Source organism: Anser anser (assembly GCF_964211835.1).
Source record: "Anser anser genome assembly, chromosome: 8".
In the NCBI taxonomy this organism is placed as follows: domain Eukaryota; kingdom Metazoa; phylum Chordata; class Aves; order Anseriformes; family Anatidae; genus Anser; species Anser anser.
The window spans coordinates 4,998,866-5,019,401 of NC_139728.1; the positions used below are offsets into that span (position 1 = coordinate 4,998,866).

The 20,536-nt window shown below is 37.9% G+C and overlaps 2 protein-coding genes across 14 annotated transcripts in view; one reads left to right on the top strand and one right to left on the bottom strand.

The window, feature by feature from the left end:
* NTNG1 (netrin G1) overlaps window positions 1–20,536 on the top strand; it is a 157,018-nt gene that overhangs the window by 86,766 nt on the left and 49,716 nt on the right. For all 12 annotated transcript variants that reach the window (XM_083846745.1, XM_083846752.1, XM_083846753.1 and 9 more), the window contains exons 4-5: window positions 9,450–9,622; window positions 18,438–18,464. In XM_083846745.1, the coding sequence (XP_083702871.1) occupies window positions 9,450–9,622; window positions 18,438–18,464 (200 nt within the window). The remainder of the gene's footprint in view (window positions 1–9,449; window positions 9,623–18,437; window positions 18,465–20,536) is intronic.
* LOC310903457 (uncharacterized protein) overlaps window positions 1–20,536 on the bottom strand; it is an 88,419-nt gene that overhangs the window by 18,042 nt on the left and 49,841 nt on the right. For both annotated transcript variants that reach the window (XR_014587538.1, XR_014587539.1), the window contains 4 exons: window positions 19,369–20,361; window positions 11,475–11,587; window positions 10,274–10,378; window positions 1,627–7,754 (listed from right to left, as the gene is read on the bottom strand). The gene's annotated coding sequence lies outside the window, so the exon portion shown is untranslated. The remainder of the gene's footprint in view (window positions 1–1,626; window positions 7,755–10,273; window positions 10,379–11,474; window positions 11,588–19,368; window positions 20,362–20,536) is intronic.

Genomic DNA, 20,536 nt, shown 5'->3' on the forward strand with positions numbered 1-20,536 from the left:
TCAGATGTCTGTCCAACATAAATTGGTCACAGAAATTTGTAACAGCTCGCTTTGCGTAATTCTGCCTGTGAGAACAAAGGTTTTTTTTTCCCCCACTGCAGAGTTAAGTAACATTTTTGAATGGTATCGTAAGCACGTCTACTTGGACAGTAATTTAATGTCCACAATTTTAGACCTCCTACACAACAAATTGTTCCTTTTCAGTGGTGCGCTGGGAAAAAAAATCAGGGTACCAGCTGGCAGCTGATCCTGTGAAATCCTACTTCCAAATAAAGACAGGAAGTTTGGTATAATCGCTAGCATCCTAGAGCAGCTTTCTTGGGATTGCTGCTGAGCAGATGTAAGACTGGTATTAACTAAATTAAAACAAAAACAAAAACAAAAAGTGGTTTCTTAAGAAAGTTAAAAGTGGTGATACACGTTAATGCAATGCCAGGAATTTCAAATCTAATGTTCAGATTTGTATCAGGATAAATGGGAAAAGAGGAGAAACAGTGACTCCTAAAGACTTTTGAACTTTTGCTTTTAGGTCTGTTAAGCTATAAAACTTTGTAGTGTTACATTATTGAACCTTTCGTCTGAGGTTTTTGTGTTGCATTCATAACAAGTTAGCGGGTTATGGAACAAACCTGCTATGGGTAACATAACAATTGTTACAATATAGTGCTTAAATTCTGCCTGGAATAGGTGGAATGTGTTCCACTTATTATAGAGATTAACAGAGAAGCTGTGTTTAGAATATCTATTCGTCTGTATTGACTTGTTGATAATGACTTTCTGCCCAGTGGATGGATGGCAAACTAAGGCTGGCTAAGCACAGTGTTGGACAGCAGGAAAAAAAAGGCAAATCTCATTCAGCACGATACCGAACATTTTTGCATGATCAGACAGACAATGACAAGGTACTGCCAAGCAGATTACATTATTCCCGCTGGTGAAGACAGAGCTGCGTTCTTGTCCCAATAGCCCTTCTCCACTAACACGATTCCTTAACAGTTACTTAACAGTACTGAGGAAAGTTACTTTACATTAACAGTTACTGAGGAAAGTTTCAGTTGTTTTTTCCCTCTCCTAGTTATTCTTGATAATTAGAACAAATCAATTAAAACCTTTGTGAGACATCATGACAACTCAGAACATCTAGGCTGTGTAGTACCTCTGCAACAGATGTGCTTCCCCCGCTCCCATCCCATCCTATCAACGCAGGCAAGAGAGAGATTGCTGTGTGAAGTACAGGAACTTTGTAGATGAGGCCAAAGTGATTCCAGCGAGAAAGAAGGAAAATTTGTAGAGAGAGAAAAGGAAAAAGAGGAACTAATTGTAACACTGATTACAACTGAAAACAACAGTTTACGTCCGCTGTTTTTTCTCCCTTCTTCAGCAGTAGTCTGGGAACCTACCAAAACAATCACTCGCATTAAATGTTTACTTGGCAGCACTGCATGAAACTGTCATTATTCATCTTCATCTTCGTGAGAGATTTTGCTTCCTCTCCAGGAGAGGCATGACTGCAACGCACCCCAGTTTTGGCATCCTCCAAGCAGATAATAAAAACTTCCTCTTTCTGAGGCTAAAGGTTAGAGCACAACAGATGCATGGAAAAAGTGTAAAATACCAGCATCCTACCTTCTCCTCAGTTGCATCCTTACAAGCATGTCGCACCTGGGCTTCTTATCTTCCATTCACCCCCAGTTTCCATCCCATGCTCTCAGATCTGCCATTCAAAATAAAAAGATTATCTGCCATTATTTTGTACTCAACTCTAAAAATACAGCCACTGAGCCTAGAATAATATGAATGAAAGCTGGAAACAATTTAGAGCACATTTCAGACAATGTGAACTAACATAATTTCATTGATTCTAGTGGAGCCAGATGGATTTACATCAGCTAAGAATGTGTTCACGGGTGAAATTATTCGTGGAACATGCTGCTGGCAAACTCGTGCAGATTTTATAGCCACTCTCTTTATTGACACATTTACATGAAAACTAATATCTCCAAAGAAAAAGAAAAAATGAATATTTGGGAAGGGGTGGAAGTTAGTTCTCTGTAACAGCTAACAACATCTATATTTGCAGGCAGATTTATTTCAGCTTTAGCACTTAGACACTATAATGAGTGTTTTCGTACAGACTCACAAAGAGACATAGGAATAGCATTGCTGTTGTTCTACTGCTGGAAAAATTTCTTACAGATTAAGATCAACAAGGTCCTAAAGCACATTTGTGGGTTCTCAGCCTTACTAAGGTGTTTGGTTAGGGCTAAATTAAATAGTATCTAACTCCCTTTCCTGAATTGCATTGCTTTATGAAACAGATGCCTTAAATTTTTTTTTTTTTTTTTTTTTGCAACTGTTTACAAGAGAATTTTAAATGAAAATTAGAAAAATCATTTGGCCATTCCACTAGGCTAGGTGTATCTAAGTATCTAATGTTAAATATAGGTATTTTTAATGCGGTAAACTGAAATAACTTAGAATTAATTGTTCTGTTCTATTGGGTACAAGCATCATTGAATTATTTTTACACTGTGTACCTACAAAACTGAAGGAGCCGAGCATTTTCACATCTGGTGGTCTTTAAGTTTTTGTGTTTTTTTTTTTTTTTTAATCTAGAATCAGAAGTTTGAAATGCTTAAATTCTTAGTTGTTTTTAAGACATTTAATAGATTACTATTACTGCCTCCACCTTTCTGTATTTGCATTCTGAGTGTTGTTGATCCAGCTTGTAAACATTTTTAGTTGCCGCTTTCTGTTTTGAAGGATGTCATCTAGTAAACTAACGCATTTCAAGAACACTTAGTTTATTTTGTGGCATAAGATTAAATATCACGAGAATAACTTCTCTATTCTACAGTGGATACAGGGGAGAACATAGCGACGAACAGGAGGGTGACCATATTTGAGTGTTTGGACCACTTTTTTAATCTGTGTAAAAGTGTTTTCTGAGGATGACACTGAAATAATCCAAAAAAAAATTTAAAAAAACTTTTAAATTTACTGTCATAGAAACCAAATGTTCCAGCCTCTGATCTTTCTAAATTGCTGCTTATTTTTTATTTTAGTTTAATAATTGAATTGATCAGCTGCTGAAGCTGCAGATTTAATTCTGTTATCACATGATAACATTACATAAAGCAAAATCTACTGGATTGTGGTTCGATGAAAGAGGCAAAATTGTCTCTCAGGCCAACACTTTGTATGCTGAATGTAATGCCAGATATAAACTTCTGAAAGCAGAGAAATAAAAGAAAATGACAGCATATTGCCAAATAACTACCTTATTTATATAGTAAAAATACTCTGGGGGAAAAAGCAAATGACAAAGGCAAGCTTTTCATTGCAATCCTTACTGCTATATAAAATCTGTTCAACATACAAGTGTATTAAAACATAACATGAACTCTTTAATGCATTAGGAAATGACATTTTTTTATGCCTAAAAGATATTATTTAGTATGATGTCCAGGGGCTTTTACTGCATGCACTTGAGTTCTGTGAATGAGATACACCTTTTCAAGATACACCATGAATTAAAAAATGCATTTGGTGATATATCTGCTATTCATAGTCCTTTAGAAATACCAATTCTGATTTTGTTTTACTGCAATCTTGTTGTTTTTTTTCTGCAAGATAACTTTGATTTACAATAACAGTAAACTCCAAAAAAAGATAGCACCAAAGAATGCTCTGTGTAAAGCTATACGACTCTGTCAACCATAAATCTTAAACATTTTCTAAAAGCCAGTATATTTCCTTAACCATACTTACCAGACTGAGTAAATGGTCTATGAGAGAAATGAAATGATTTTTTTCAGTAAGTGCTTGGCAAAAGTACGCCTAACATTTCTGTAGGTTCAATCCTGTGTCCTTACTGTTGCCCTAAATAAAGTCTCTGTATTGTACGTTATCTGAGTTAGGAGGAAGATTGTGCCAAAGCCAGGCATTGGACTCAAGTTTTGGCAGCAGGCTTTGTATTTCTAGCAGTGAAAATCCCAGAGTTCTGAGGTTAGGGGATTAGTTCCTCAGCTACTATAGTTAATGAAGTTATACTTTGCAATAGTAGCAGAAAATATGCTATCTTTGATTATAAGATTATCGTAAGCACCTGGAGAATAAGTGCAGGAGAACCCTCAGCTGACATTAGAGCGGAACGCAGCCTCTCTGTTCAGAAGAGCAGGGCTCCGGTGCTTGGGGCCGTCTGTCTGCAAGGGGCCGGGGGAAGGAGCGGCGAGACCAGAAGCACTGGCCCCGCTAGCATTGGCCTTCAAAAGGAAAGCAGCGAGTATCCACCAGGCGTGTACTCATCAGTTACAGGCTGAGGCGTGGATCGATCAGAAGTGATCATGCAGTTCGTGTTCGTATTGACCAGCGTTTAACTTGACGGTAGCTCCCATTTAAATAATCAGAACTTACCAAAACGTTCACTAGCGTGTGAACACAACAAATCATATAAAGGCGTAAATATTTAAATTCAGCACTTGCGTGCTCTTATTGTTGGGCTGGCTCAGCGCAAACAGTGGGCAATTCCATGCCCTGAATGTTATATTTTCTGTATGAGTCTTAGGAAGTTCTCACTCCTATGGGAAAGGGAATTATGCTGCTCTTTTGGACTTTGTTTTCTTTTTTAATTTCAAGCTCTCTAAACTGCTTGGAAGTAGGCCACTGAGAAAGCAAAGCAAAGCAAACATGCTCTCTGAGTCTGGGTTTTGCTGCTCCCCACTAGATACATTAAACTCATCTGAGGGAGAATAAGAAGCTATTTTCCCCAATTTTCCATACTGCCTGTGGGAATCTAATTCAATTTCCTCCCAAATTTAGCAAAGAAAACAGTAAAGAACAAAGTTGAAGAGGCTTCTGTAAATCTCTGGATTCTAAGGTACTGAGGTGCTGTAGGATTACTGAGCACAGGTTAAACTTCTTTTCCAGACACAAAGCTACTTAGAGATTTAAGAAGCTTAAAAACCTGATCCAACATTAGTCCTTGATTTGCAAATGAAAAAGTAGTATATCTACCTATACAAAGTTATATTTGTTATTATTGAATTTTTTTATCCCTTATTATTGATGTAGCCCCATTCCACAAAGGAATCTTACTTTCAGTGGGAGATTATGACGTATTAGATAAATTCATGGAAAAAGACTGGCAACCAAATGCCTTTCCAAAAATAAACAAGTGAAACAAAGGACACACATTTCATTACTCTCATTAAGCATCTACAGTATAGCAGCAGACTACAGAGGCCTTATCCATAACTTCCAGAAAAAAAGATGTAGTTCCTTTTTTGGTCTTTTATTCTGCAGAGCATCATGGACCTGACATATTCATATGGCTCAAAAATACTGAATAAAAACCAGGATTGACTTTTCTGCTTCACACGAGTTGGAACATTTGTTCAGCAGACCTACTTAAAGCCAGCAACCCAGGCCATTTTCTGATTGCCACCTGGCCTTACTTGTTTTGACCCTTTTAGCTCAGAACTCCCTGAGATGGCTAGCCCCCGCAGAGAGCACTGGTAGCCTAGATTGCAGTAATTATCTGTTACCTCTTTTATGTGTGTGTTCTCAGTGTCTATTCCTCCATCCTCACAGAAATAAATTGGCCAGCAATCATTGTATTTCTTCACAATAGCACCCTTTATACTTGTTTTCATCCCCACAAAAATCTGCTTCAATAGTAAAGCCGTGTAGACTTTTATTAAGCTTTGGAAATCAGGATAAGGACTGGCATGCTTTGTGTTTTTTTTTGACATGACATGGAAAAATCCTATGATGTAATGGGTGATAATGAATAACAGTATTCAAAAGACATATGAGGTTTCCGAGACTAAGTGATCCCTCTATGAAAAGATGTTCCATTTGTTATGAGAGATTTAAAGGGAAAACAGTTTTATGTATGTATTTTCATGTTGTTTTCCTTCTACGTTCAACAGTACAAAAATTTTGACACTTACCTGTACAGACAGTTTCTCAAGTTATGACAAGTTTGCCTCATAAAGTGACAAAGAAAATATTTAAATAAAAAAACACCCTAGATGTAAATCTCAAAAGAAAAATAATTCAGATCCAAAGCTGTCTTTATCCCAACTATTTCATGATGTTTTAAAGGTGCATATATTTTAACTTGTGCTTTCTTAATCTATCAAGAGGACAATATCTCTCTTCCTCTTTCTTTGCTGAGGCATCACTTAAAATGCATTTACAACATAGAATTTCTGTCTTTGGCTAAACCATATTAGAAAGCTGGATCCCACTGGTGAAGCTGCTTCAAGGTCATTAGTAACCTTGAGAGGGATAATGTAGGCGACAGCATTAACACCTTTGATGTCATGCTCGAAACAGCCTGGTCCTTTAGGACAACCAACAAGGTGCTGGAAGTAGCTGCTAGCACTAAGGAGCTCACTAAGGTGACTTCATTGCTAAAACTGTTTTCATATGCCTACTGTAGGCAGTGCCTCCCAGTACTAAACCTGTGGGGATGGTATTTTATGTCATGTGCACACCACCCTGCGTGGGCAGTCATGAAGAGCAAACACGCCAAATCTTGTGCAAGTTCTTAAATTGGTGCAGAGAGCTGACCCATGGCATGTAACAATTAAGAATCCATATAGAGGGCTTGCAAGTGTGTTTTAAGACTATTTTTTAAACTTTAGCTATGACCTAGAATGATCCAAAAATGTATCTAAGTGAGGAACATATGGGTAGCTGTAAAAAAAAAATAAAAATTGTATCAGAGCTTCTCTTGTCTTTCTTTCTCATGAATGATCCCTTCAACACAAACGATCCCCTCATGTGCCCCCCAGTCTGTTGGTTGGCACTCACATGCAAGTGAATCAGCACACTATTAGCAATTACCTTGGCGATATTTACAGCATTTTAATGTCAGTTGTCTATATGTAAATAGAATCTGTGAGGAACGCAGCGCACCCAGGGCTCCTGCTCCCACTAAAACAGAACTGTTCCTTGAACACGCCAGAATGCTTCCTACACCTTATATAACTGCCAAAAATATCATTTAAATTGCTTTATGACAAAATAATGAGTCTGTCAAAGATGAGTGGTCAGAAAAACAAATTTGTTCTCCTACACAATTAGAGTTTATAGTGTTGGACAGCAATATCAATCTCCAGTGATTCAAAATTGGATTTGCACGTTGGAGGGAAATGTGTTCTTGTGTGTGCTGTAACCAGGCTGCCTAGGCAGGAAACATGCTCACAGGTTGAACTGGAAAGATGGAAATCAGATGAGTAGTAGAAACATCAGGATGAAAGCTTTCCAAACAGAGAAGTGTTGTGGGGACTTGGTGTTCACTTTCACAAGCTCAGCACAAAGCAGCTCACACAAATATTAAAAAAAAAAAAAAAAAGTCTAGAAAAAACTCACCAGACTTAACAAACAGCCACCATTCCCTTCAGGCAGACAGCTGTCCCGAGGCCTGTATCCCCCCACAGGTAACCTAGCTGCTCAAGGGTAGTAGGGTCAGCTCCTCAGGAACAAAGTAGAAGCAGAGCAAACAGACTTTGTATAGGATTTTCTGATACAATTTACTTTCACGTGCTTGTTAAAAGAGCCATGTACATTGACACCAGTTAGCAGATGTATCTACGCTTATTTTCCCCCACCTCAATTTCCTTACCAGTATGCAGCAGTCTTCCAGAGCCCTAGGAACTTCAGCTTTCCCTCAGCATTTCTGTCTGCCTAGATCAGTTTGCGGTCTCAGAGCGATGTCCCTCCAACAAACCAGAAATCCCCCCCTGCAAGAAAGCAAATTGGTTCCTGTCTCTCACTTATTTCAGTGGTTACACATTCACTGCTTTTTTCTCCTCTGACCCCTTAGGTCATTTTGTGTTATCATGATTGTGTGTATCTTCGGTTTAGGAGTCTTCTATTGTCATCTTCCTATGCACAGAAAAACAACCCATCACTTTTCTTAATAGCAGTGCCATTTAACAAAAACTTAGATCTCTGTGTAACAGGGCATATCTCATACACTGATTTCCGGACAGGTATCTTTTGTTCTGCAGTGGCTAATCATGGAAAATTTACTTCACAATTGATGCAAGTCTTTAAACAACAGCATTTTGGAAACAATATAAAAATGAAGCACACTCTTTTGTCTGGTGTGTCTGATATGTTTTGCTAATTTCCATTTGAACGGTGCCAATCCTGTTTTTCTTTAGAATGAGTGTTGCTCAAATAGGAGCAGTTCCATCTGCCTCATTCCTAGCACCGAAGAGAATACTACACCATCTACTGTATTACAGAGTCTTGTAGATTTTCTTCAGCAGCCACTTATGACAACTGCAAGTTTGTTTTACCCTGGGGATATATATGTATGTGACCAGTTGCTTCAGGTCATATTCCTTGCAAATGGAAGTCAGCTTGACAGCTGTTAATTTGCACTTGGCCATTCCATGTGTTGTTTTGCTCTAATTATTGGTCAGTGTACGGAACAGGTGACAAATGCCCACACGAGAACCCTTTAAATCACTACATGTACAATCATTAGGAAAACAAACAGCCAGAGTCATTAAATACCGGTTTTCTCTCCAGCCCCAAACAGAAACAGATTTTAGCCATTGCTGACACTTATTGGAAAGGTATGGGAAAAAAAAAGTAACAAAACCTTGCTGTTTATGAAGCTAGTTTTCCCATTCTGTACGTGTCCTAGTTTCAGGCAAAGAGAGGAATGTAAGGAAATACAGTTGTTCAAGGAACAGATGCAGAATCTCATTTATCTAATGATTTTGCACAAGGTTTGATTAGGTGTTATTTCCTGAGTTAAACTAAAACAATACACCTACTAAAATATTTCCTCCGACCTTCAGCTACTACAATTATACCAAATTAGAACAGGGAAAAAAAAATGCTTTCTGAGCAAGACATTCTTGTCCAGCAAGTGCTGGCAAAACACCATTACACTGAGCTTAGATTTCTCAAGGTTCCCTTCTACTGAAGTGCGCCGTTGTAGAGGATATTTAATTCAAGTCTGTTTTCTCAGACTCCCAGGGCCTAATTCAGATCTTAATTTGGGCCAGAGTCTCTATGGACACAAACAGAGAACTTGTTTTTATCCATGAGTAGCAAGTAACGCCTGAATTTTTGCAAGATTGTAGACCTGTCTGTAGTGAAAATTATGAATAATTTAGTTGATCTCAGTGGAGCTGCGTTAGTGAAAACAAGAAAAGATTCAGCATCTTGGAGTCTTGGTGAAATTAGTGCTGTTAGACCTGTGTGAGTTGAAGATAATATAACATGCTGTATGAGCAATGTGTTGTGAAACAAGCTAATACAATCATAAGTCGCTATGCCGAGAAGCAGAGTGGTTGCCATAGAATGTGCTTTAGTAAAACTTAATCTCAACTTAAACACAGCTCTAAATAATATCCTACATCTAAACCCAGCTCTAAATAATATCCTACTTCTTTTATTTTGCCTTTTAAAATTAGGTGTAAGTGCAACCTTCACGCTACTGGCTGTAAAGAAGAAAACAAAAGACTACTTTGTGAATGTGAGCATAACACAACTGGCCCAGACTGTGGAAAATGCAAGAAGAATTACCAGGGCCGACCGTGGAGCCCTGGTTCTTATCTGCCTATACCTAAGGGCACTGCTAATATCTGTAAGTAGCTTTGTAGAATAAGAATATTTCATTATTAAAGTTCTGCCCATATCATGACTCTGAAGGAAGATTTATTTTGGGAAACGTTTGTCCTTCTTTTATGACACAATACATATAATTTGACAAGGTTAAGAGCACATTAATTGTAAGCATGCATCATCTGTGCTATTACGTGCTTGTAAATATTTGGCATGAGAACTGCATGCTTGCATCCATGGACAAATCCCTGGACACTGCATGGAAAGGGCTAAGGAATGAAAAATGGTACCCTTCACATAAAGAGCACACATACAGGGGAGGGAAAACAGTGGGAATATCTGCCGTACTCCTCCAGCTGAGAGCTCACCAGCTCTCCACCCATAGATCCTTATTGCCTCTGGATTCAAAACAACCTCAGCTCAATGAATCAGACGAGGTCATTACTGAAATTTTGTCCATTTAAGAAAATTTAAAAAAATCAGACTAAATCCTTGCTATCAGTAACTAGATCTAACGGTTGATAAGGAAGTTTGTACCTGATGTTGACCTGCAGTCCAGATTCACATGCAATCTTGTTAATCTCTGTGTTTAATGGGGAAAGTGAGGGCAAAAACTGGATTTTTATATCTGCCTGTTTCCAACTAATACCCATTAAACAATGTGCATACTCACCATTCCACACATACTATTCCAGAACTCTTTCATATCGTCCAAAGGAAGTTATTGGCAGCTCCATTTCCTCGTCCTGGACAAGATTAAGTCAAACAGAACACGATGCTGAAAGAGAGGTTGTGAAGACAAGTATCAGCATCAGTTCTTCCCTTCGTGCATGTATGATATACACAATGATTCAGATCCTCCTAGCCTGAGTAAGACTCAAATTCCTTTGAAGAAAGCATTAAAGAAGATGAGGATAAATCATCAAATCTTTTGACAGAACTTAATAGCTTTTTTTAAGAAAAAAGTCCAGATTTTTGCTCTGATTAAAAGCAAAACATTCATTTCTAGAATATTAGAATATAAAAATTTACAGAAAAGTTACGTAGGAGAAAGAGATATGTACTGCACTGAATGAAATCTTTAAAACCAGAAGCAATGTGCAGTGCTCAGAATGTTATCTAAGACTTCAAAGCAGCAGCTGTGAGGAAATCAAGACTCAAAAATGAGTAAAATGAGTATCGCAGGAAGCAGGACCTCATAAAGTTAAATGTGAGAGTAATAAACCAAGTAACAAACCGTGAAGTGTGGGGGTATGAAATTAAGATAAAATTCCTACTGAGTAGAAAAAATGAAATTTCAAAAGCAGAGGAAAAACATTTTGTAAGAGAATTTACTTTTCCCCATGCTATAAAAAGTGAACATTGCCCACAGAATTAATCCTTTAAAGTTATGTTTGGAAAATATGGGGAGATTTACCAGCTTGAATTTATTTTTATATATATTTGTATACATACACATGTTTATGTACATATACATAGCATATATAAACATACATGTACATACATGTATATATCATGCAGTTGCTACCCAGAAATCATCTAAACAGGGCACAAAATACATCTGAACATGAAAATGACGATCTTTCTAAATGCAGCTTGCTATGTCAGTTACATCATTTTAAATCAGCTGAGATTATACCAAAAGAAAGAGTAGGATTAGAGCACATTGAAAGGCTGCCTGACACTTTTTAAAAAAACTTTCAACTCTATTGAGTTCCATCAAAATCCAAACCTGTTGCAAATAAAAGGAAGTTTGTTTTTTTCTGTTGAATATTATCATTATTATTATTAATATAGCATCATGAAAGTGTAACCTTATTTGGGCTGACCAAAGTGCTCCTCATGCCTCAAATACTGACTTCAGCAGTGCTCACCAGTAGCAATTTATGGAAAACTGGAAGAAGCAGGTGAAGATAGAAGGATTTCCTGTTTGCCTTCCCAGTTCTGAGCTGTAACGTGGCTTTCTGAGCTGGAGCCTCCTGTGGTGCTGAGGAGAGAGAGACAGCCGTCATAAGTTTGATCTCGGTGACACCTTATGGCAACACACTTCACATTTTAAAGACACGAGTGAAGTGTATTTCCTTTTGTTTGCTTTCAATGTTTTTATTTGGTTAAGCCTGTACCTCCTTAGGAAGAAACAGGGAATAATACAACCATTTTTACATCCATTATACCATTTACAGCTATATAGACTTGGCAAAGTCTGATCTTGCCACATATAAAAGCCACGCCACATCTCTGGTTACCTGTGTTGTTACTGAACTCTTCTGATTCTATGATGTCATTTTTGGAATTGGCAAGGCTAAAACTGCACACCATGTTCTAGACATGAGCACAACATGGATCTTTTACAGTGGCATAAAAATGCGTGTGCTTTGTATTTTGTTATTACACGGATCAGCCCTTGAGTCCTTTTTAAGAACTGGTGTCATGGCGACAACATTTCTTTTGGCATCAATGCTGACATACGTGACAGGTTGTGTTACAGTTGTTCATTCAGAAATGTCATATTTGAGTTCCTTCAAATCACTGTTTGGGTGAATACTACCACATACCAATTCTTATTGTCCAATATTACTCTTGTCTTCTAAAACACCTTCAGGTGATGGGAGACATTTGGAATCTTCCTCAGTTTGTGACAATCTCTCTAACCCTCTTTGTTGTGAACATCAATGCACACAATTAATTTTGCATTCAGTATTTTTATACCTTGATTGCCTATCTACCCAGTCATCTCTTTGTGAAGCCTCCTGCTTCTGATGTGTTTATTTTAACACACACAAAAAAAAACACTTTTATGTCTGCAGCAAGTTTATTCTTAAAACACTGTGGTTTATATTTAACTTGACATAATTTTATGCTTTTTTTCCCTATCTTTCTCAATTGATCTAACTTACACTTTTGAGGTGTGTCTTTCTGAAGTCTTCTACATCCCGCCAGTTAGGTTGGGTTTGCTTTGTTTTTAGTATAGTTCATTTTTATAAATTCTTTTTTTTTAATTGGTTATACATAACTATTCTGAGTCTGGCAATGTAATTTCACTTACGCTGTTGGGTTTATGTCACCACCCCCATCATGTCATCAGTAATGTAGCCCTAGCACTACACTCTCCCTAGTTAGCCACAACTTCTGTAAACATTTTTGAAAACATACTGGTAGAATTAACTTCCTTATCTGTCTTGACTCTAAAGTTCCCTTGATATTGTACTTCAATTCCCTGGGGACACTCTGTATAATTGGTGCTCCAGTACTACACTACTACCTTTGATTCTTTTCCTTCCTCCAAATTTCAGAGTCAACCTTTTCCATCTAAGACCAAAATATTTTTAATTTTGAATGGATTTAAAGATGGGTTGTTGTTTCTTTGTTTGTTTTGGTTTGTTTTCTGTATGAGCAATTACATAAGATACAGTTAAAATGTAGGTATATAAATGAAACAGTCAGAAAACTCTGTTTTCACAAAATAAAAAGATCATTTCTCTGGAGGTTTGCTGATTTGGAGGAATTTGCTCACATTCAACAGGAAGCCTAATGACTGTTGCAAAATCTTTCCAAATTGGATCATTTTTCCACTGTTCTGCTTCTGCCAATAAGAGTTCATCATACCTCTTCAAGCTACAGCTCTTGAAATACAAGATCATTCTAGATTATATTCTAGTCATAGTCTAAACCTTGATATAAAGCTGTTATCTATATCCTTCTCATCTTCAGTCAACACAAGTTATACAGGAGAATGCAAAGCATTTTTTCTCTGCTTTGCTTGCGAAAGACATCAAATACTCTGTTGTTTACTGGTACTAACAATATTTCCACATTTGTCTACTGCATAGCATTTATTTTATATTTTTCACTCTATCTTATTGACTATTTTGTGATTACATTTATTCCCTTGTGCTGCCACATTCTACGGATAGTTTGTTCGGCAATATGTTTTGACACTCAAAGTGAACTTATTGAATTTCTCTGTACTTGGTATTACAAGATAGCTTTTCTCCTCAGCAGTCATATGTGTCTGACAGCACTAGCCCTTTTCTTCCTCCTGTTGTTTAGATCATCTCTGGCACTTATGTTCTTTGCTCCATCAGACAGAGCTGTCCAAGACCGTGCTGGGCTCCTATCCATCAATGCCTGCTCGCTTTTTGTCAGTCCCTCCACAACCAATAACCTGCACCAGAAGTGTCTGACACTGAGCTAAAAAATGCCTCCCAGCTGCTACATGACTTTCCTAATACATAGTTCAACACGAAACAAAGGATTGACCAGGACATAAGGAACATTGGTGGGTTTTTTTCAGTCAACAGTTAGGCAGATAGTCTCAATCAGATAACTGAATTTCTCCTGCAGCAAGTCCCCCTCTGATAGCACAGCCGCTTTCTCAGCAGCACGGCCTTATCCTCCCTGAATGGGAAAAGACTTACAAGGCACCACTGCAGCACAGCTGCCACAGAAACAGTTTATGGCCAAAAAAAAAAGGCACTTGAATTATTGCACTGATTACCCTCATCTGTGTTTGTAGTTCTCTCCATGAATATTCGATGACACAAAGCCATCTTGAAGGACCAGCATAAATGAAGTTGGCGAGGAGATTGCGTGATGGCAGGCTTGCTAATCAGAAGTCTCCATAACATGTATCCCTATAACTGAAAAGTTCATGCATCCAGCTGTCTTTTGAAAGCAGACTCACAATGTAGATCAGTCCCATTTTCTAAGCATCCCATTCTCTCAAGCAACTGGCAGCACCCTTCCAGTGCCTACTTTCATGAAAGAGGGAAAGGAGGTGGTCCCATGCAATCTCAATTTAGAGGAATGGGACATACTTAAGAGGTAAAATGTTGCTCCTTGACAATTTTGATAACATCTTTCAGACAGAAGATGGAAGTCAGGAATGTAATAAGTTTCAAAACAGCAAAGCCTTTTGCTATTCTCATATTGCTTATTAATTTTGGCTCATGAAGCTTATAGACGGTGTAAAGCCACAGGAGGATGTCACACACAAGCTGTATGAGGCTGGGAAATTTGCTAGTGGGGGCAAAACTGTAGTATGTTTGGGTAGGAAAACTGAGGAAGACAGAAGTGTCAAGAAAACCTGCAACTGATAAAATGACTTGCCTCGTACAATGCATCCACTGCAACAGTCAGCAGCACATTGCAGGTATATACCTAAAACACAATGCACAACAAAAATTCATGCAAAATTTCCTAAGAATTGTGTCTATCACTGTGTACAGCCCTTTGCCTGAATACAAGTTTGACAGCACGCAAGAAGTTTACTCCTGTGATCATAATCACTCCCTTTGAGGGATTACAAGATGCTAGGTTCCTCCAGCTGCTCAGGGCTTTAAATTGCTACAGAATTCAGAACTTCTAAAATTGATGCTGACGATCTACTATTGCAATCATGCCTCAGTGGAGGATTTGCAAAGGGAAGGAAGACTCACTGCAGGGAGTGCTGTCATGTGGCAGCACAGACAGATTCCAGCAAAAAGAATCGGAGATGGCATTAACAGCCCTGCTCTAACTCTTTCCTATGGAATCCAACTCTGGATTTTGCTCCTGTTTAAGAGTCAAAATGTGTGATTGTAGAATGCATTTACAAGAACATCTCTTTTGTCAGAAAAGCTCTTACACAGCTTTGATCAGCTGTGAGTCCAGTTAATAAGTCCAAGCTTGCACTGCATTATCTACTATTGTATCCTGCCATGCCCCCATAACAGGCAGCCTTAATTCTCAGTCTCCAGGCTGTGTTCACCTAGCCTGGATAATTCACTGAGCTCTTGGTGACACTCATTCCCTGCAAACATGAGCTGCAAGCCAGGTGTAGTGCTTTGATAGCAGCAAGAGCCTGTCCCTGGCTCCCTGTCGTACAGCAGGTGCACATACAGCTTGTGATGAAGAAGAGGCAGAGGAGCCCATGGGAAAGACAGTAGCCAAGATCGAGTTCCCAGAATAATTCCATCCCAAACACTCTCTGTGCCCAGGAAGACATGCAGCCTGGCTGCATTAACTGCTCCACTGGCAGGAAGCATGCACACACGTTGAAGACCGAGGAGATAGGAGGAGCTGCAGCACATGACCTGCCATCGAACAGAAAGCAGCGTGGCCCTTCTCACTGACACCATTCCTTTGTGTTATGCATTTCATACTGACGTGATCTGCACAAGAAATCAAAAACCTGCTTTCTTTGCAAGCATCCAATTTGTGGTGTTTTTTTTTTCCTCCTTTCTCAATAGAGTCATCTACATGGTGACTAATAGCTAAAACAACCCCTCTCTTGAAAAAGGGGAAACAAGAAAATTACAAGGCAGACGCAGAAGACCATATGCAAGGAAAACACCATTTTTTTTTCTCTCAAGTAAAGCGAACATATTTAGATGCACTTACTGTGAACATGTAATATACCGAACTACCACCCCCAAATCAAGTTAAAAATAATAAATAGTACTGAAGACACGTTCGCCCTGAAATGTTTGCCATTTCAGGGGCAGGAGCTACCCCTGAACTTAGCATGCTTTACTCACTCTTTCCTCAGTATAGGACTCCATTACAATTAATAACCATCCTGGTAATTCCACGTGGAAGAAAATTTAGATGGAACATTGCTTTCGTTTGGGTATACTCAAGATACGTAAATGCAGTCACTCAGTTTTATTTATTTAGCGGTATGTGCCCGGTTCAGCTCTCTCTGTAATGTGCTCCCACCATGAAGCAGCATGCTATTCAAGGTTAGTCTCCACAGGGACGGGTAACTGGTATTAACAAAAATCAAGCTGGTTACAGAAGATCACACAAACATGGAAACTCTGTACGGAAATAGCAAAAGAGCTTTTCAAACAGAACCTGAAGACAACGTAGCAAGGTTAATGCAGAGCCCTTTAGGCAAGCAGGCTTCTTATTCTCATTTTTCTCTGCCCAGGAAGCATTTACCACTATGAATTCATTGAAAATTTTCAAATAGAGTAAAAGGAGGAGAGCAGACTTGCAGGAAAACCTCTCCTTTTGCTACAGTCTGTTTAGGACAGAAAGGAAAGTGTATTTGTGTATGTGTGTAGGCGAGAAAGAGGTTTGAGGCGGGGGAGTATACCCGAAGGAAATACAAATACAAATTCACAGTGGAAGTGGAAGTGTGAGAACACAGGATCTGTACTTCATCTAATATTTTTGCACTTTCCGTCAGTGTATAAAGGAAAACGAATCCTGCTAATTTAAAACAGCTACAATGACTTGTAAAAAAATGAAACAAGTTGCTGTTGAAACTTTGGAGAAAAATGTTTGAAAATTGATTGTCTTTCTGACAATTAGGGCAAGGGGACAGAAGTTCTCTCACATTAATCTAACTGAAAATGACAATAACGAAATAAGCAATTTTTGTTGCGTTTAGAAAAAAAACCATGTTGTTCTATTATGATGGCATCCTTATTTAGCTTCTAATACTTACCGCATGATTCTAAAATTCTGCAAAATACAAGTTAATCTCAGCAGAAATAGACAAAGTTTAGAAACAGCCTCTGAATGTGGGGCTCAGCCAGCCAGCACTAGGTGCTACCCCCAGTCCAGTGCCTGGGTGTAAAACCAAGGCGCTGCCATTCCAACACATGCCCCAGGACTGATGTGGTGAAACACCAAAGATCTATTTATGTCCACCATTCTGCATATGCAATTGCTTCAGCCTTGTCCTTGCCAAGCCACAGTTTCAAAATGATCCCAACTTGACTCCACCACCTTGCTTACAATGAGTATCATTTATCCGTAAGATATGGCTTTGCTCCAGCATGCTTAACTGCAGAACAAGGTCCATACCATCTCTAAGACAGAACTAAGATAGATTTTGAAAGAAGTATAGCAGATGTTTAATGGAGAAACACACAGATTTCTGCAGTAAAATGCATATCATTAAAGTCAGTAAAACTTACAAAAGGAAAACTGTATTTAACTGAGAGGATGTAAACATCCAGGGCTTAAGTACTGGTTTGCAATTTAACCCTGGAAACTAGGAACAGCACCAGTAGCAATATCATTTCATCTAAAGAAAATAGCATTTCAGGAAATATTTCATGTCCACATTTTTGAACATGAAGCTAGACACCTTTCAGGGCAGACATGACCTCAAGCTACGCATCTGGACTACTGAGAGATCCCATATTGCTAATTTAGCAGAGGAGTTTTACTCCTAAGCAGTCCCACCTCTTCTGGTAAATCTCACCTGCCTCTGGAATGGTTTCCTTGCATTAATTCAGCTTAGGAATTGAAATGAAAGCAGGGAAAAAAAAATCAATGATAGGTTTAGTCAATATGACCAACCTAATGCATTAGATTGTTTTGCTCAATTACATTTCTTTTCCATAACTTAAGTAACCATCAGGTAAAAGATGAAAAAAATAGCTATATACAGTTAATGCAACAGAAGGTATCAACTGATTTAAGCAGCTGGCCAAAGCAGTTAGCAATGCATTTATCCCTTGGTTAAATTATTTTCCTAGATCTGCATAATACATGCATGACTGATATTTTTATCTAAAGCATTAAACCTAATGCCTGGTTAGTTCAAATACAAAACTGTTCTGAACACATTCATGAAGTTCAGAGAGCTGGTATAGGTCCCAGAAATATCCATCTGTCAAGACATTTTAGTGGTCCCTACAGTCTCATACTGAAAAATCTAAAGACCCTGCATTTTGAAAGGGCTGGATGCATATTGGTAATTGCTTGGTTTTAACTATCCATTGATACAATACTCTGAAAATTAGGAGAAAACTGTTTTCAGAATTTTAGGTGCAATAGTGTTGCTGACTACAGCAAAAAGCTAACAACACCTTTTCATTGTTTCTTTTTCTCTACAGGTATACCCAGTATTTCCAGTATTGGTAGTAAGTAATAAAAACAGTATCGTTTTGCATTGTCATTCAGCTTCTTGGATCTTATTTCCCAACATCCATTTCTGTTGTAGATAATGTTTCTCCGAAATGTGCTCTACAGTGAAGGGGCTATGTATTGGTTTACATTAACACATAACCATATTATGTGGTCAGAGAGAATGTCACTCCTGACAACACATATGCTTTCAGCCACAGATTTTCTGATCTGTTCTGATAAGCAGATGAAAGTTGAGTACTATAAAGCTGAGTGCTATACAGAGAATTAAGACCCTATTCTACAGAAAATATTTGTTGAATATATTTTGTATTTAAAAAAAAAAAGTGCTTGCTAATAACAGAGAAGTATAGGACCATTAATTGTCATGTATATATGCATGCTTAAATTCAAAGAGCAAATGGAAGAATTTATAAAAACACTTCTAATTTTTATGCAGTAGCTTAGCAGTTGTAGTGTACCTGTTGGAATCTTTGCATTACCTCCAGTGGCCTTTGAACCGAGCTTTCCTGCACAGAGCAAATAGAAGTGCAGAAAAAACACTTGCAATAACACTGCTTTTCTGTATGTTTTTAAAGCAATAAAATATTACACTTCAACTATGACAAAACCATAATGCTGTAAAGAACTGGTATATCAATGAAATAGATTATTCATTATGCAAGAACACTTAAAGGAAGAGCATGGTAACTCAGCTCTGAGTCTCAGCTGAGTTCCACAGCAGAGAAGTGCACATAGCGTGTTAGCTGCTTACAAATAAAGCACGGAGGTAAAAATGGTATCCTGGTGATGCTGACAGAATATTCCCCTCAGCTTTGCAGAGACTTCAGATAGAACTTGTGTGATGCAGGACTATCACAATGATAAAATACCACAATAGTAAAATACAATTTGCCATACCTGATATCCAGCTGAAAAATCTTCCACTAATTTGGGTGAAAGTGCCTTGCTTCTTATGATGCACGGTCAGGTCTGTCAATTTATAAATCAACTCAGTTTACTGAAGCTCATGAACAGCACTGATTTTTTAAACTCTAGACAGCAAGTTAAAGGTCATCAAAACTATCCTGCTTATAAATAAGAACAGTGCTAACAGCTGAATGCCATGACATGTGTTTTGTAGCTTTAAATAGCAAAACAGCATCAATGACAAGGACCTGCAAATGAAAGCCTTCAATTTTAATAATTTTCCTCCTTTAGTATCTCCTTTGACATTAGCATGAATGCAAATGCATAAAGATATGCTATTTTCAAAACCTTGAGTTTATATACATATTTTACAACCCAAAACAATGAACTAAATGAAAGAGAAAAGCTTATGTCAGTGTTATCAGGAATATCCTGCTATGAATAACAGAAATGGGATGAATGGGAAAATAGGTCTTTGAAGTATGGTTGTGCTATAGTTTCTCAGTATCTTGTTGCATGGACTATATGGTTGTTTTCACTTCACACTCCATACAGCCTTTGTCACCACATTTACCATTTCTGAGCATCAGCAGATGTTGGCCTTTGAAAACTTAATAGGGAAACTCAAATGCCTTTTAAACAATGGTGACCTGAAAGGATGCAATGTTGACCTCTTTGTGTTTTACACTGGGGTGATTAGTACCGTTTATCTATTAATAATGGAGAAAATCCTGTTTAACATGCCATAGGAAATACAAGAATTACTTCAAGTCTATGCTTTATCTTAAATACTCTGTAAACATCTTGGAGTAATATGTGGTAGAATTCAACAAATTTATTTGCCTACCTGGAAAGGATGAAGCATGAGCATCTCTTCATGAGCACAAGTAAATACTGATAATCTGCTTGTTTTTTTCATGCTTTCTTTCTTAAATAGCTCAGGGGAAAAATAGCTCTTCTCGCACAATGTTTTGAACATCTTTCCTGTAGGATAGAAATAGCAGAATTATCAGTTAAACAAGGATAGAAACCATGAATTTATCCTGGACTCTAAAAGAATTTAACAAAAGTACAATTAATACATAAAACCAAACAAGATTAATTAGTTGTGGCTGCTTTAATGGATTCTGCATGATTTTTTCTTTTGTCTATATTAATA